Source organism: Podarcis cretensis, assembly GCF_951804945.1.
Source record: "Podarcis cretensis genome assembly, chromosome: 11".
NCBI classification, from domain to species: Eukaryota; Metazoa; Chordata; class Lepidosauria; order Squamata; family Lacertidae; genus Podarcis; species Podarcis cretensis.
This window is the reverse complement of record NC_137180.1, coordinates 63,598,710-63,615,952: the sequence shown is the minus strand read 5'-3', so window position 1 is coordinate 63,615,952 and position 17,243 is coordinate 63,598,710. Positions and strand designations below refer to the sequence as shown.

Sequence of the window (17,243 nt, the reverse complement as noted above, 5' to 3'; positions counted from 1 at the left end):
AGAGCTTTAAAAGAGTAATAAACAGGAGAGCATGCAGTGTGCAGCTAGGAAGTAGATCACTTGCTAGGGAAGGAGAGAGGATTTCCAAGGCAGGACTCCTCCAGTGGGAGAGGGGACCTCCCGCTGCTTCTAGGGTGCAGCAAGGCGCAGATTCAAAGCGAGTCAGCCAGCACCCTTTGCTACAGAAACAGCCACTTCTCCTACTCAAAGCCTTTGGCCCTTATCCCCATCATGCCTGTCTGGGCCTTCTCCCCCCACTTCTGCAGCACTGACCCTGCCAACTGTGACATCACACGTGATGCAAGAGGCTGGCTGCTGGGAGGGGCTATGACCCTCAAGAAAAGCCACTCACCAATTTTGCCCCACCGGCATGAAGAGCCCCTCTCCCCTTCTGACCACTCACGGCAGCAACAGCAGGGGGGAGATCTGTGAACTCGATGAAGTTGAGGCTCAAGACGTCCCTTCTGATGAAGTGTACCCCACCAGTTGTCCCAGTGACTGTTGTGGTGACTCCCAAGTTCTTCAAGATCTGCCAGTCCCTGAGTCAAGATGTTCCTCTTTGCCAACAAAACCAAGACCCCCATCAGCACCTACACGGACTCCTACAGGGCTCCGAATACCATGAAGAAGGCCTACGATGAGGCTCCGTTGGCCCTGTGGAGTGAAAACAAGTTCCTGACGCAGGTACAACCCTTGGGGGGGGCTGTTTGTGGGTCCCCAGATGTTGTTGAGCTACAACTCCCATCACCCCTAGCTAGCAAGGCCAGAGCTCAGGGATGATGGTAGTTGTAGTCCAACAACATCTGGGGACTCACAGGTTGAGAACCGCTGGAAAGGAAAGGGGAGGAGGAGGCATGACAAGAGGTGTGTAAAGTTATGCATGGCACAAAGGAAACCGTCCCCGTCCCCCCTGTAACACTAGCAGCTCTCCAAGGAACGAGGGTCACAGGTGGCTCTGTGGTCTAAACCACTGAGCCTCTTGGGCTTGCTGATCAGAAGGTCATTGGTTCGAATCCCCGCGACGGGGTGAGCTCCTGTTGCTCTGTCCCAACTCCTGCCAACCTAGCAGTTTGAAAGCATGTCAGCGCAAGTAGATAAATAGGTACCACTATGACGGGAAAGTAAATGATGTTTCTATGCACTTTGGCTTCCATCATGGTGTCCCGTTGCGCCAGAAGCGGTTTAGTGCTGCTGGCCACATGACCCGGAAAGCTGTCTGTGGACGAACGCCAACTCCCTTGGCCTGAAAGCGAGATGAGCGCCACACCCCTTTGGCTGGACTTAACTGTCCAGGGGTCCTTTACCTTACCCTTACCTCTCCAAGGAAGCTGAGTGTTGCAAGATCCCAAAGAGACTAAAGGGATTGTCACACAGTGCATGATTAAAAGTAGAGATGGCCACCAACTTGGTTGGCTTTGAAAGAGGATCGGACAAGTTCATGGCAGAGAAGGCTCTGTTGTTGGCTATTAGCAGGATACCTCTGAATACCAGTTGCTGGAAACTACAGAAGGAGAAAGTGCTCTTGTGCTTCTGCTCTGCTTGCGTACTTCCCATCTGAGCCTCTGCTTGGCTGCTGGAAGAAAGGGCACTGGACCCGAAGGGGCGCTGGCCTGATCCAGCAGGGCTCTTGGTTAAAACTTCCATGTGGCAATAGTGCCTCTGCACAAAGGGGGTCTAACAAGGAGCCACACAGAGTTGCTGGGTCTCCCACCGTGTCCAGCCAGGTGCCCCAGGGAAACTTTGAACAGCAGGTTCCTTACCTTTGTCGCTATTTAAATTCATTTTGTGAGTTTGAGGTTGCAGCTAGCAATGGGGGGTTAAGGGGATGGAGCCAGAGGCCTTGCAGGGGGGGAAAGAGCTTTGAAGAGAGTTATAATGAGAGGAAAGGGAAATTGTGCATTAATAGGCTTTGAGAGGAACAAGCTTCCCCCCGAGTTTTGGGACAAGGTGGGCTCCACACCCAACCTGAGCTTATGAATAAGGCACTCATCATTAATTTTATTTGTATCCTGCTTTTCCACAAAAAGAATAGTGCTCAACATGGCTGAAGGGACGCGGGTGGCACTGTGGGTTAAACCACAGAGCCTAGGACTTGCCGATCAGAAGGTTGGCAGTTCGAATCCCTGCGACGGGGTGAGCTCCTGTTGCTCGGTCCCTGCTCCTGCCAACCTAGCAGTTTGAAAGCACGTCAAAGTGCAAGTACAGTGGTAAAAGGTAAAGGTACCCCTGCCCGTACGGGCCAGTCTTGACACTCTGGGGTTGTGCGCCCATCTCACTTAAGAGGCCAGGGGCCAGCGCTGTCCGGAGACACTTCCGGGTCACGTGGCCAGCGTGACATCGCTGCTCTGGCCAGAGCCAGAGCCAGAGCCGCAGCCGCACACGGAAACGCCGTTTACCTTCCCGCTGGTAAGCGGTCCCTATTTATCTACTTGCACCCGGAGGTGCTTTCGAACTGCTAGGTTGGCAGGCGCTGGGACCGAGCAGCGGGAGCGCACCCCGCCGCAGGGATTCGAACCGCCGACCTTTTGATCGGCAAGCCCTAGGCGCTGAGGCTTTAACCCACAGCGCCACCTGCGTCCCTATAAGTACAGTGGTACCTTGGGTTAAATACTTAATTCGTTCCAGAGGTCCGTTCTTAACTAATGAGGCCTCCTGCTGCCGCTGTGCTGCCAGAGCACGATTTCTGTTCTCATCCTGAAGCAAAGTTCTTAACCTGAAGCACTATTTCTGGGTTAGCGGAGTCTGTAACCTGAAGCGTATGTAACCTGAAGCGTATGTAACCCGAGGTACCACTATAGATAAATAGGTACTGCTCCGGTGGGAAGGTAAACGGCATTTCCGTGCGCTGCTCTGGTTCACCAGAAGCGGCTTAGTCATGCTGGCCACATGACCCGGAAGCTGTATGCCGGCTCCCTCGGCCAATAAAGCGAGATGAACACCGCAACCCCAGAGTCGGTCACGACTGGACGTAATGGTCAGGGGTCCCTTTACCTTTACCAACATGGCTTATAACAGGAGTGCACCAACTACTGGAAAAAGAATTTCATAAGAACGTAATAGCAAATATCACAACATTAAAAACCCTCAACGTTTTAGTACTATAAATGTATCAAGCTTGCATTATCAACGTTCTGTGGCTCCATGCCTCTTGGCAATAGCAAAAATAACAAGGGAGCTTGGCCGTGGCGATGCTCAGAGCCCTTCTCCTGAAACAGCCTCTTGTAACGTTTCCAAAGGGGTGGCTGGAAAAACTCACCCCATGATGTCGCTTCCATGCGCATGCCAGCTTAGAGAGATCTGGCGCCCGGGGCGCTTGGGGGCTTTTGCCGTTTGGCCTGGGGATCCCACTATGGCAAGTCTGGGAATAGGAGAGGGGGCTGGCTCCCCAGGAAAAGATGAAGATGGTTGTGTGAAAACACCCAAACCTTCCTGGTCTTTGGTCTGTCGTTGGGAAAGCGGCGCCCTCTGCTGTGTAGATGGCGCACAGGCAGTAAAAATTAAGTCGATCTCCGAGGCGAAGTGGTTTCTGTCCAAGGCTCTGTCCCTAAGCTAGTTTCCCAGCCTGCATGCTGCCAAACCACCATCACCCCAACTGGTGGTACACGATGCAGTGCTCGCCCCCCCCCCCCGCAATGTTTGCTAGGTTTTCATCGAGCAACACCTGCCTTCCCACTAGTACTTATTTATTTCGTTTAGTTATTACATTGATATCGCAGCTTTCTAGATAATGCCAGAGCCCTACTGCCAGAGCCAGCACCCAGGAAGGCATGAGCCACGCCACCCTGCCCAGTTCCTCCCAGTTCCGCCGCTAGCCTCAGTGGGGTGGTCCAGGTCAAGCAATGCTGTTCCAGCAACCGTGCACTTGGCTTCAGTCTTGTTTACTAGGTCCTCCCACAGGGCCTTGCAGAGCCAGGCAGAGGCCCAGGCCAGGTAGATAATGTCCCCCCCCCCCTTTTTTTTTTTTTACTCTGGGGATAACTGAAGTCTTATAAATAAGTAAGTATATAACGTAATTTTTTTATAATGTATTATAATTTTAAATACATTTTACAATAAATACATTATTCTTTTTAAAATGTATTATACAATTTTTAATAGTTCAATAATGTATTTAAAAATCTATTTTTAAGTAGACAACTTTGACTATTATTTATAATTAAACTATAATTATAATTAAAACTTCTCCATCTTCTTATTCTACTCTTAAAAAAGATGTATGCTTGTGAGAAAGCCACTATTGCTCATAAGCCACTATTTCTTTAAAAAAAAACCACCAAATTTTATCCTCATTGAGCTATATTTACTCCTCAGGTGTAAGTAATATTCCTGGCCTAGTCAAGAAAATTTTAAACAAAAGGCCACATCTCCATCAATTTTTCATCATTTTCAAAAAAAAAAATAGTGATAAGATAGCCAACACACTTATCTTTGAGGTACGTGTGGTTTTAATTTTTGGCAAACAAGATTTCAAACAAAAACTCACCAACGTTTAACAGCATGAAAAACATGGTCCAGCATCACGTTCACGGCGCGCTGGCTGATGGAGCCTTGGTCGCCTTCACCTACCCGGCGCCCGTTCCGCGCTCCTCTGTGGAGCCGATCGCAGGCGCCAGACGCCTGGAAGCTTTTCTCTTTGCGCTGCCAGCCCAGGGCCCCAGGGAATCCACCCAGCACCACCACCGCCCTTGCGCCTCCACATTCGCCTCAGTGCATCCCCTACAATTGTAAATATGCTGTAAAGTATTGCACTTGGGCAAAAAAAAAATGAGAGGCACAAATACAAGATGGGTGACACCTGGCTTGAGAGCAGTACATGTGAAAAGGATCTAGGAGTCTTGGTTGACCACAAACTTGACATGAGCCAACAGTGTGACGCGTCAGCTAAAAAAGCCAATGCAATTCTGGGCTGCATCAATAGGAGTATAGCATCTAGATCAAGGGAAGTAATAGTGCCACTGTATTCTGCTCTGGTCAGACCTCACCTGGAGTACTGTGTCCAGTTCTGGGCACCACAGTTCAAGAAGGACACGGACAAACTGGAACGTGTCCAGAGGAGGGCAACCAAAATGGTCAAAGGCCTGGAAACGATGCCTTATGAGGAACGGCTAAGGGAGCTGGGCATGTTTAGCCTGGAGAAGAGGAGGTTAAGGGGTGATATGATAGCCATGTTCAAATATATAAAAGGATGTCACATAGAGGAGGGAGAAAGGTTGTTTTCTGCTGCTCCAGAGAAGCGGACACGGAGCAATGGTTCCAAACTACAAGAAAGAAGATTCCCCCTAAACATTAGGAAGAACTTCCTGACAGTAAGAGCTGTTCGACAGTGGAATTTGCTGCCAAGGAGTGTGGTGGAGTCTCCTTCTTTGGAGGTCTTTAAGCAGAGGCTTGACAACCATATGTCAGGAGTGCTCTGATGGTGTTTCCTGCTTGGCAGGGGGTTGGACTCGATGGTCCTTGTGGTCTCTTCCAACTCTATGATTCTATGAGGCCCTCTTTGGAATCGGAGGCCCGGGCCAAGTAGCCCATATGGGCTCCCCCCCCCCTCTGTCTGGGCCTGTCCTCCCAAACCCATTGCGCGTGTATTCTTTACTCGTAGATGCCTTAGGCAGTATTGCATGCAGTTACTGTATTTTTTGCTCCATAAGACACACTTTTCCCCTCCTAAAAAGTAAGGGGAAATGTGTGTGCGTCTTATGGAGCAAATGCAGGCTGTGCAGCTATCCCAGAAGCCAGAACAGCAAGAGGAATTGGTGCGCACTGATCCCTCTTGCTCTTCTGGCTTCTGGCTTAGCCACGCACAGCTTCTTCCGGGCAAGGGGAGCCTTCATCCCGCTGCCCGGGAGAGGCTGCGCATGGCTATCCCAGAAGCCAGAACAGCAAGAGGCTATCCCAGAAGCCAAATATCTCATGCTGTTCTGGCTTCTGGGATTCAGAATATTTTTTTCTTGTTTTCCTCCTCCAAAACATAGTTGCGTCTTATGGTCTGGTGGTGCGTCTTATAGAACAAAAAATACGGTATTTCACAACAACCCTGTAAGGTAGGCCGTAGAATCACAGAACCAAAGAGTTGGAAGGGACTCAAAGGATCCAATCCCCTGCAATGCAGGTATCGCAGGAGTGGGTTGTACTGGGCAGCCAACAAGCTAGATATTTTATATATATATTTGTATATCCTCCCCTTTCTCCAATCTCGAGCCCAGGGCGGCATAGCATCAATCACAGGTGGGGAACCTCAGGACATCTTAGGCCTGACAGGGGTCCCAATTTGATATGCAGGGCTGTTTCCTTCCTGCTACGCTCTCCTCCTTGCAGGTAAAGCTGCCTGCTTCTTCCTTTGCAAGTCCAGCTTGAATTTTGCACTGTTTAAATCTGCTACCCAATGCCAGCTGCACTGCCAGAGTCAGGCCCACTCAGGAGTTCCCGAGTTCAGCTGACAGCAGCTGAAAGGAGCATAGCATGCATTATGTCATAAAGACCATAGCACTATAACTTGTCGGATAAGTATCGAATTTAAACCACACAATTAATTTAAAAACCGTTAATGGCAACGACAACCCACATAACCGCAACCCCAGTGTGGAGCAGTAGTTAAAGTTTCAGACTAGGACCTGAAGATATAAATGCAATTAACAAACTAGCCCCAAAGACTGCAGATTTCGTGACCCAAATGCCTCAAAAACTGCAACCATGCTATGCTTAAAATAGCAACCATGGGGGCATTTTTCATAGTTTGTGTGAGTTGGCATTTGTTTATTTGCTTAGTTTATACACTGCCTTTCATTTGTGAAGGGCTATTAAAAAAACAACAACAGTAAAACAACTCAAAACTCCACTCAGCCACAAGATGTTGCACAGAAACGCCATAAAACAAAGGCAGCCACGAAATTATGCAGCAGAAATAACATTTGCGTGTCCACGTTTTAGTTTACTGAATGCATTATGATGCCAAACAAGCCCAGAAAGATGGAGTGGACGAAGGGGCATACATTAATGTGGTTAAAGTTTGTACGTATTTCAAAACTGGGAGGGGAAAACTATGAATAACAACTGCTCCGTGTAGCAGTAACTGGGAAGGGTGGTGAGCTGACTCCCGTGCCTTGCAGACTTGGCCTTGAATCCAGCTCCCTGCTGCGGTTTTTAAACAAAACGAAACAAGCAGAACTCCTTATCTTCATCAGCAGATGTCCACAGACAAATAAGGCGGATGCGCTGAATTATCTTAGCTGCGGAACTTGTTTCTTGTGACTGTGCGCTATATAGTCAGTTGACTCAATGCTGGACAGAGTAAGGAAATAACTTCCAGAGCGGTTTAAATTTTTAAGGAATGCTTTGACCTTAAAAGCATGCTCACGTCCTCCGACCCCGCCAAATTTGGGAAGCAGTGGTCTAGTAGGTCTTCCAAACAACAGGTTTCCTGCCTAGAAATATAACAGTCCAGACCAGTCTCATAGCTCTGTGACTGAGAGCACAGCCAGGAGGCTAATAGGTCATTTTAGCAAGGCTGTCTCATAGGGGGAGCTGTGCTGTGGGGGCTGATCCATAAAATATATAATTATTTATTTACTGTTCGTTTCATAAAATTTATACACCACCCCTTGGTTGTAAAACACACACACACACACACACACACACACACCAAAAAACCCCTCAAAACATTTTACAGAAAGAATGAAACAACAAAATTATAAATAAGAAAACTTAACAACAATAATGGAAAACTTGCGAAAAGCTAAAACAACAGTAGGCTAAAAAACAGATTAAAAATCGCATCAACTTCCTAAACTTCTGGGGAGGCTCGTCTAAGCTAGGTTGTTTTTAGCAGGCACCAAAAAAGAGAAAGAAAAAGTTCAGTGGAGGTCACTAGCTGAAATCAATAGGCAGGGAGTTCCAAAGGATACATGCTGCCCAATAAAAGATCAAGTTCTTCCAAATGCCAAATGGGAATTATTTCACCAATCGAAGTGATGGCAGGCATACACAGGGTAAGGCGATCTCATATCTTAGGCTTAGGACTTAGGGCCCTCGCACTTACGGGACTGCCTCTCTGGTCTGCCCCGCAGAGGACCTTAAGGTCCATGAATAACCATAGTTTAGAGGTCCCGGGCCCTAAGGAAGTCAGACTATCCTCCACCAGGGCCAGGGCCTTCTCAGTGATGGCTCCGACTTGGTGGAATGCTCTGTCCCAGGAAACCAGGGCCCTGCAGGATTTAACCTCCTTCCATCAGGCCTGTAAGACAGAGCTATTCCGCCTGGCCTTTAATTTTAATTCAGCCTGATCTTTTATTTCCCTTCTCTTCCCTCTCCCTCCCTTTTTATGAAGATCACCCGCTCTGAGACCCCACAGCTAATTCTCCCCTGGCCTCCTCACTGGCCCAAGTAGGACCAATTCAGCCAGCTAGCCCTGGGGATTATCTAATTTATTTTTTATTTTTTATTTTTGAATTTTATTGTTATTCATGTTATTATACCATATTTTATGCTGTTTTCATAACTGTCTTAAAGTGTTTTAAATTTGTTGTTAGCCGCCCTGAGCCCGGTTTTTGAACCAGGAAGCTTGGGATATAAATAAAAATGTATTATTATTATTATTATTATTATTATTATTATTATTTCTGTATCTTTTTGAGCGAAGAAGGAGGTGCGCCTCCAATTTTAACTGGGGGAACAGGGACACCTTGCTTCAAGTACCAGAAGTTTAGGAGACATTGTGATAGGGCAGGTGTCACCAACATGCTGCCCTTCAGCTCTCTCCCTGACGCTTGCAAATGCTCTGAGACGCACACGGACCAGTCGCTCCTTCCAACCTTAGGTCCTGAAGTGCTGAGAGTGGTTGCCAGATCACCAGCACCTTCCCTTTGTGGAGCTGAAGGAGCAAGCTGGAAAAAGGACAACGCTCTTTCCTCCTTCCTCTCACAGCTCTGTGTGCTCCCCAAGGCTCCGATTAATTCTGCTGGGTCTGGCTTTCACCCAGACGGCTTGGGAAAGTGAAGCATTGGTAAAGGCTCTCTCTTGCGTGGCGAGTTCCCCCTCCCCCAGTGGAAATAAAGAGACATGACACAATTATTAATGTTAATGGGCTAAATAAGGCCACAACTTTATTGGTTACAGGTGATGAGCGGTGTTGGCTTAGACATTGGTCCTAACCCATCTGCTTGAAGTCCGGGAAGGGTTAACCACCAGTAGGGGGAGTCCTAGGGACGCCGGTGGCGCTGTGGGTTAAACCACAGAGCCTAGGACTTGCTGATCAGAAGGTCGGTGGTTCAAATCCCCGCGACGAGGTGAGCTCCCGTTGCTCGGTCCCTGCTCCTGCCAACCTAGCAGTTCGAAAGCACGTCAAAGTGCAAGTAGATAAATAGGTACCGCTCCGGCGGGAAGGTAAACGGCGTTTCCGTGCGCTGCTCTGGTTTGCCAGAAGCGGCTTAGTCCTGCTGGCCACATGACCCGGAAGCTGTACACCGGCTCCCTCGGCCAATAAAGCGAGATGAGCGCCGCAACCCCAGAGTCAGCCACGACTGGACCTAATAGTCAGGGGCCCCTTTACCTTTAGGGGGAGTTCTGCTGATGCACATCAACTAGGAACTCCCCCAGGGTCACCGATAGGGGGCATGTCTTGGGCCCTCACCTCCATAGGCTTCGGACAGGGCCACGCCCCCCGGAATCCTTTCCCGGACTACCCTTCAATATTTGGGGCAGGTGATGGCGCTTCCTCCCCTCTTCCATCTACAGAGCAATACCAGTGCCTAACCGCCAATACCAAGAAAATTGTGACGATTTGCTACGAGGTGGGCGAAAACCAAGTGGCTGGTGCCAATTTGCCAAGTGGAAAAATTCCTACCAGGCCCCTCAATGGCGACCAACCAAGGTCCATAGCAAGGTCAAGGAACGAAAACCTTAAAGGGCAGGAGGCTGGGAAACAGGAACAGCTGGAGGTGGCAAAAGAGGGAGATCCCCAGCCTGCGCCTGCCTTAAATAGGGCAGGCCACGCCCCCAGAGCCAGCTGATTGGCTGGCCAGGGGGTGACACGGCTGGGGATTCCCCCTATCGTGCTGTGCCGTGACGCCCGCAAGCCCACCACCTCTGCAGGACGGAAGTGGCTTTGTGAGGGTATCTTGGGGAGAGGAACATAACCCTGCTGGATCAGACCCATGGCCCAACTTGTGCAGCATCGTCTGTGGGAAACTCATACACAGGATCCAAGCGCCAGGGCAACTCTCCCCTCTTGTGGTTTCCAGCAAATGGTATTCAGAAGCATTGCAGTAGTAGTAATAATAATAATAATAATAATAATAATAATAATAATAATAATAATAATTTTTATTTATACCCTGCCCTCCCCAGCCAAGACCAGGCTCAGGGCGGCTAACACCAAATATAAAAATAATTGATTGAAATACAGCTTAAAAAACAAGATTAAAATACAACATTATAACATTAAAATGCAGCCTCATTTCAGTGGAAACTCAATCAAAAACATTTGGGGGGATGAAAACGTCAAGTCTTCACCAAGGCCAACTTTCCAGACTGGTCCTACATGGGCCAGAAAAAAGCCAGGGAAGTCCCCAAATAGGAGTTCCAACACAGAAGGAGAAGGGGATTAGCCCTCTCTGTCTAATCCTCTTTTAAGGCCATCTAGTTTGGTGGCCATCACTGCTTCCAGTGGGAGGGAGTTCCATAGGTTAACTCTGCGCTGGGTGAAGAAGTGCTATCTGCCCTAAATCTTCCAACATTCACCTTCACGGAATATCCATGGGTCCTAGCATTATGAAGGAGGGAGGAAAAGTCTTCTCTATCAACTTTCTCCATGCCATGCATGAGTTTATAATCTGTTGTGTCCCCTCACCCTTGCCTCTTACTCCACTGAGAAGTAATTCAAAACGTCTAGCTTAAATATATCTCTCTGAAACTATACTATTGCATCCAACTTAAATACTAGGCAAAGCAGCTGTTTAAAAAAACCGCTTCCCAACCCAGCTGGCCCTTGTAGCTAAGAAATGGCGTGTGGGTTTGGCTTTTTCCTCCTCCCTCCCCATGCATGGTTCTTTCTGTGTCATGCTTTTTAGATCGCAAACCTAAGGTGGTTTTTTTATTAGCATTATTGATCTGAAAGCCACGGTAGGACCTTTTTCATACGACATGCAAGGTTTATGTAAAAATAAACAACGTGCAATTAAGTCAGCTGGCAGAAGTCTGAAACGGATTGGAAAGGCTGGATATAGCTTGTTGGACCTGCTCTGTGTGAAAATGAGGTGCAAAAGTGTATTGTATTAAGTGAGCATTTCGTACAAAGCCGCAGGAGGGGTTGGACTGCATGCCTCTTGGGGACCCTAGAATTTGATGGTTCTGGGATGCAAGACTCAGTGGACACTTGGCCCAATCTAAGCAGGGGGACGGTGACAGTTCTTGTTATGCATTTACACTCCAGGGGAAAATCTTCTCTCCTTGTTCTCGAGCCCTTTGACACAGTCCCCATGCCTGACACCCCCACCATTTTTTTAGCTCACCTGTATTATGCCCCCCTCCCTGACTATGACATCACAGCTGATGCAAACAGGGTCAGTGTCAGGGAGGGAGGCTGTAAGTTTAGAGAGCCATTAGCAGGTTGTAGTTTGTTACTAGAGTGCAAAGCGTCCCCTTTCTATTTTCTTACCTTAAACTCGCACCGAGCTGTTTAGTGGACCCTTTAGTTTAGCTTGGCGTACGGGGAGGAAAAAGCCCTTTTGCTAGAAAACCCTGAGCGTAGCGGAGAGTTTAGTTTAGGTCCCCAGGCAGAAATCTTCAGGGAAGGCCAACCTGTGGCGAGATGTTCATCTTTGCGCATAAGACAGACACCCCCATCAGCACCTACAGGGACTCCTACCGTGTGCCATGCCGCACCGACAACTCCTACAAGGAGCCCAATCTCAGTATGGGCGACATGAGCCACCTCGTGTCCAAGGTAAATCTTGACATGTGTCCGGAGTCAAGGGGGGGGGGTGAGGATACAAAGGAACTTTTCGAAGAAGAGTTGCTTTTCTAAAGAACTTGGGACCAGTTTACGGAGGAGATCCGTATGTGTTCAACCACTTTGATCAGCTTGTTGAATGGTCTCTTTAAATTTGAAGGTTCATTATTCTTCCGCAAGATGTGTATTTCTTTCAGGGCCATAGCAAATAACGTGACCCAGTTTTACAGCTGTGAAGCAGTGTAGCAGGTGCTGTTAAGTTGTGTTAATTAAGCTGTATCAGGAATTGGGCATAGTATATCAAGAGCAGCACCTAGCTCTCTCAGTACCCTGGTGGATGGGTCATGCTTAGTGATATATTATAATTAATGTAAAAGGAGTTTTTGTTTTCGTTATTAAAACCTAGCTAAAGTTATTTTGTGTTCCTTGTACTGTGTGGTTTCCCCAGCACGCCTTCTGCAGTGCAACTAGTCTGCAAATAGCCAACACAGCTGACCTGCCACTGCTAGAGTTGCCTAATAATAATAATAATAATAATAATAATAATAAATATTTTTTTATTTATACCACGCCCTTCCCAGTTCAAAAACCGGGCTCAGGGCAGCTAACAAATTTAAAACACCTAATTGTGAAAGCAGCATAAAATACAGTATAAAAACATGAATAACAATAAAATTCAAAGTTCAGAAATCAGTTTAGGGGAAATTATTCTAATAAGTGTTAGATGATCCCCAGGGCTAGCTGGCTGAATTGGTCCTACTTGGGCCAGCGAGGAGACCAGGAGAGAATTAGCTGTGGGATCCCAGAGCGGGTGATCTTCATAAAAGGGGAGGGGAGGGAAGAGAAGGGAAATAAAAGATCAGGCTGAATTCAAATTAAAGGCCAGGTGAAATAGCTCTGCCTTACAGGCCCAACGGAAGGAGGTTAAATCCTGCAGGGCCCTGGTCTCATGGGACAGAGCATTCCACCAGGTCGGAGCCATCACTGAAAAGGCCCTGGCCCTGGTGGAGGATAGTCTGACTTCCTTAGGGCCCAGGACCTATAAACTATTGTTATTCATGGACCTTAAGGTTATCAGGCTCCTAATAGCCCCTAGCCAACTTGGCTGATGGGCCAGGATGGTTGCGAGTCCAGCAACAACCCCCGGAGAGGTCTTCAGCCCGGCAGGAAGTGAGTTGCCCAGGGCCACCAGATCACCAACACCCCCCCAAACAGGGCAACCAAGGGTTCATGAGTCTTTTTTCTGCCTTGTAGGGCTTGAGCGTGCCCAGAATCGACCACCCGATAGACCAAAACCGCCTGGAGAATATGGTGAAGAAGGCAGTGCAGGAATACACCTATAAGAACTGCATAGACCCAACAGCTTACCGGCCGTACAAATATTGGGTGACCAGGGAGGAAGGTACATTTCACTTACTTGTGTGTAAGGGGTTGCTTCCATAGATATATTTGTTAAATTTTCTGTTTTACAACTCAGAATATACATTTAAACAACCTTAAAATATCAATGACTTCCCTTCTTCTCTTCCCATGGTTCATTTTGCATAGTGTAAATCCCTGCATATTTTATGTTAACTAAACCGTTCAGTATTCCATTATCACTTCCATCAAAACTTATTTACACTGTTGAATTGATCTTAATGCTGCTGACGTTTTCAAGTGTACACAATTCCCTCCCCCATATATTCAAGCAATATTTTCCAATCTTCTTTAAACGAATGTTCTTCTTGTTTTCTTATTCTGTAAGTTAGATCTGCAAGCTACACATATTCCATCAGTTTAAGTTGCCATTCTTCTTTGGTTGGGACCTCGCTTATTTCCATTTTGGGGCTAACAAAACACGGGCCGCCATAGTGGCATACAGAAAGAACCCTTTTTGACACCTGAGAAGCCTTTAGGGGTCACTTCCAGCTCTACAATTCTATGATTCTATGACTTATTAAAAAATATTTATTGATGCTTTTGAATTCTGGTGCTGGAGGAGACTCTTGAGAGTCCCATGGACTGCAAGAAGATCAAACCTCTCCATTCTGAAGGAAATCAGCCCTGAGTGTTCACTGGAAGGACAGATCGTGAAGCTGAGGCTCCAAGACTTTGGCCACCTCATGAGAAGAGAAGACTCCCTGGAAAAGACCCTGATGTTGGGAAAGATGAAGGGCACAAGGAGAAGGGGACGACAGAGGACGAGATGGTTGGACAGTGTTCTCAAAGCTACCAGCATGAGGCAGTGGAAGACAGGAGTGCCTGGCATGCTCTGGTCCAGGGGGTTACGAAGAGGCGGACACGACTAAACAACAACAACAACAATTTCATTTTTAAAAATGTCAAAGCAATTTACAATTATGTATCCATAAAACCATACAGCTGAAATCCATATTTGAAAAGGTTAAAAGCAGGCATTGATTAGGCATATGAGTTACCAGAAAAGAGATTCTGACTTGTAACTTGAACCCATTGGTAATCCAGCCTTGAGGTTTGGAAGGCATGGACTACAGTGCTCTCAGGCTATTCCTGTCCAGGAACGACCATCGTTGGTGAACCAGACAGAGCTGGTAAACCAGCCTGTGATCCCCATTGACTCTTATTCCCAGGCATTTCCTGCCCCTGACAGTAGAGATGGAACATAATTTTCTATAGGTTAAGGTAAAGGGACCCCTGACCATTAGGTCCAGTCGTGGCTGACTCTGGGGTTGCGGCACTCAGGAGCAGGGACCGAGCAACGGGAGCTCATTGCATCGCGGGGATTCGAACTGCCGACCTTCTGATTGGCAAGTCCTAGGCTCTGTGGTTTAACCCACAGCACCACCGGCGTCCCATAATTTTCTATAAGAGGCATTAAAAAAAGAAAAAAGTACCTGCTGAGAGAGGCAGCAGTTTTTACGCACTTAATTTCACATGTCCTGAATCATTCACCTACATTGGATGTCCCTGTTGAGTTCCAGCATCGTGAGAGAGAGAGAAGTTTTTCTCCATCTGCTCTCTCCATGCAATACAGGATTTTTACACGCTCCTGTCACCTCTTTAAACAGAGAAGTCCCCAAAGCTGTGACATTTCCTCCTGGGGAAGTTGCCAAAACCACTCAATCATTTTGGTGGCCCTTTTCTGACCCTTTTCCAAATCTACAGCATCCGTTCTTAGGCGAGGCGACCAGAACTGCCCACAGTACGGCCAGTGCAGTGGCGCCATAGATTTGTATAGCAAATGCTTTGGTCCTCAGTGGTGTGTTCCTTCCTCTTTTTTTGCCCCCTCTGGGCTTTCCATCCTCAACCCTGGTTGCAAAACTCTCCCATCTCCTTTTTAAATCACAGAGAGGTTCAACCCGGTCTTCATCGGTGACAACAGGTACGCAACGTGGAGAACAGGGCCCTACAACAGCGCGGCGTGGAATCGATACACCACATACCTTCCACGGATCCCTCGGGTAAGCCTCGTGACTCCGCGGAGATCCGGGGTGGGGTGAGGGTCCGAAAGGAGGCCCCTGCTGTGGACAGGAACTGCCCCTGCGCACCTGGTAGCAGAGCGGCAGAGGGCCGGGCTGCAGCGAAGTCGCTCTTAAGCAAGGCGACTCTTAAGCAAGTAATATCCAAGGAAATCACATAAACAGAAACTCTGAAAGTCACAAAATATGCACTCTTAATGGATTCTCTAGAAAGCATAAAACCAAATACAGTGGGGCCTCGCAAGACAAAAAGAATCCGTTCCGTGAGTCTCTTCGTCTAGCGGTTTTTTCGTCTTGCGAAGCAAGCCCATTAGCGGCTTAGCGGATTAGCACTATTAGCGGCTTAGCAGCTTTTAGCGGCTTAGCGGATAAGCAGATAAGCGGCTTAGTGGCTTAGAAAAAGGCGGGGGGAAGGGGAAAAAAGTCGGAAAAACTCGCAAGACATTTTTGTCTTGCAAAGCAAGCCCATAGGGAAATTCATCTTGCGAAGCACCTCCAAAACGGAAAACCCTTTCGTCTAGCGGGTTTTTCGTCTTGCGAGGCATTCGTCTTGCGGGGCACCACTGTAAATATGTCTTATAACCACTGACTTATGACCACTGCTCCATAGCAATTGTTGTTATACCGTATTTTTCGCTCCATAAGACGCACCTGACCATAAGACACAGCTAGTTTTTAGAGGGGCATGCAAGGGGGGGGGGAATTCTTTAAAGGGAGCGCTGAGCAGAGCCTGTATGCATCCCAGGCTCTGCTCAGCGCTCCCTTTCACGAGCCATGTGGAGCGTGTGTGCGGCGCTTGCAAGCTTTCCCCCTCCTCAGGGAAAAGCCCCCAAGAGCCGCACACACGCTCCACGCGGCTTGTGAAAGGGAGCGCTGAGCAGAGCCTCCCGGCTGCATTCGCTCCATAAGACACACACACATTTCCCCTTACTTTTTAGGAGGGAAAACGTGCGTCTTATGGAGCGAAAAATACAGTACTTTTCCATTCACCATATATATGGGTTTATGAAGCAATTCTGTATCCTTCTGCTGCGCTGAAGAAGAATTCCACGAAACCGTGGGTATATCCGGAATCACTGTCCACAACATCTGTTTGCGAACTACTTTGGCAGCGTTGGACGCCATAAACAAGCTTTACGGCTTGTTTTCACCAGATAAGAATCTCACCCGTTGCTTCTTTCAGAGACTGGCACAGTCTTCAAAGACTTTCAGAGACTTATAAGACTTATGTTTATTTGGTTTTATGTGTTATAGAGAATCCCTTAAGAGTGCATATTTTGTGACTTCCAGGGATTCAGAAGTTTTCTGTTTATGTGATTTCATATATTTCATATTATATAAAGAGTGTATATCGATATTGTATCATTGTATTTGGTCATCGTGTTGCCTTGGATAGTACTGACTATTGTTGGCAACACAGGGGTTAAATTGTTTGGTTACTCTTAAGCAAGGCCAGCTCCACCATCAGACAGAGCCAGGCAGCAGCCTTGGGCGGCAGGTGCTTCTGGTGAGGAATTATAGAGTTGGAAGGGACCCCAGAGGTCCTCTAGTCCATCCCTCTCCTGCAATGCTCCGCTAAAGCGTCGCTGACAGATGACCACCCAACCTCTGCTTAGAAACCTCCAAGGAAGGAGAGCCCAGCACCTTCTAAAGGAGTTTCTCCCACGTCAAACAGCGTCCCCCAGCTTAAATTTGTGCAGCTGGTTCTTCCAGCCTAGAGGAAGAAGAGGAGGAGTTTGGATTTGATATCCCGCTTTATCACTACCTGAAGGAGTCTCAAAGCGGCTAACAATCTCCTTTCCCTTCCTCCCCCACAACAAACACTCTGTGAGGTGAGTGAGGCTGAGAGACTTCAGAGAAGT

The 17,243-nt window shown here is 47.7% G+C and overlaps 1 protein-coding gene across 3 annotated transcripts in view; it reads left to right on the top strand.

Annotated features, from left to right (window-relative positions):
- Positions 1–317: 317 nt before the first annotated feature.
- The window catches only part of SPMIP6 (sperm microtubule inner protein 6), a 30,853-nt gene continuing 13,927 nt past the window's right edge, over positions 318–17,243 (top strand). The window contains exons 1-3 of one of the 3 annotated variants that reach the window (XM_079995097.1): positions 318–684; positions 13,196–13,343; positions 15,251–15,363. In XM_079995097.1, coding sequence (XP_079851223.1) covers positions 550–684; positions 13,196–13,343; positions 15,251–15,363 — 396 coding nt within the window. In that variant the 5' untranslated portion in view covers positions 318–549. Of the gene's footprint in view, positions 685–11,599; positions 11,936–13,195; positions 13,344–15,250; positions 15,364–17,243 lie in introns of those variants that run through there. The other 2 variants (XM_079995099.1, XM_079995098.1) reach the window with 2 other exon arrangements.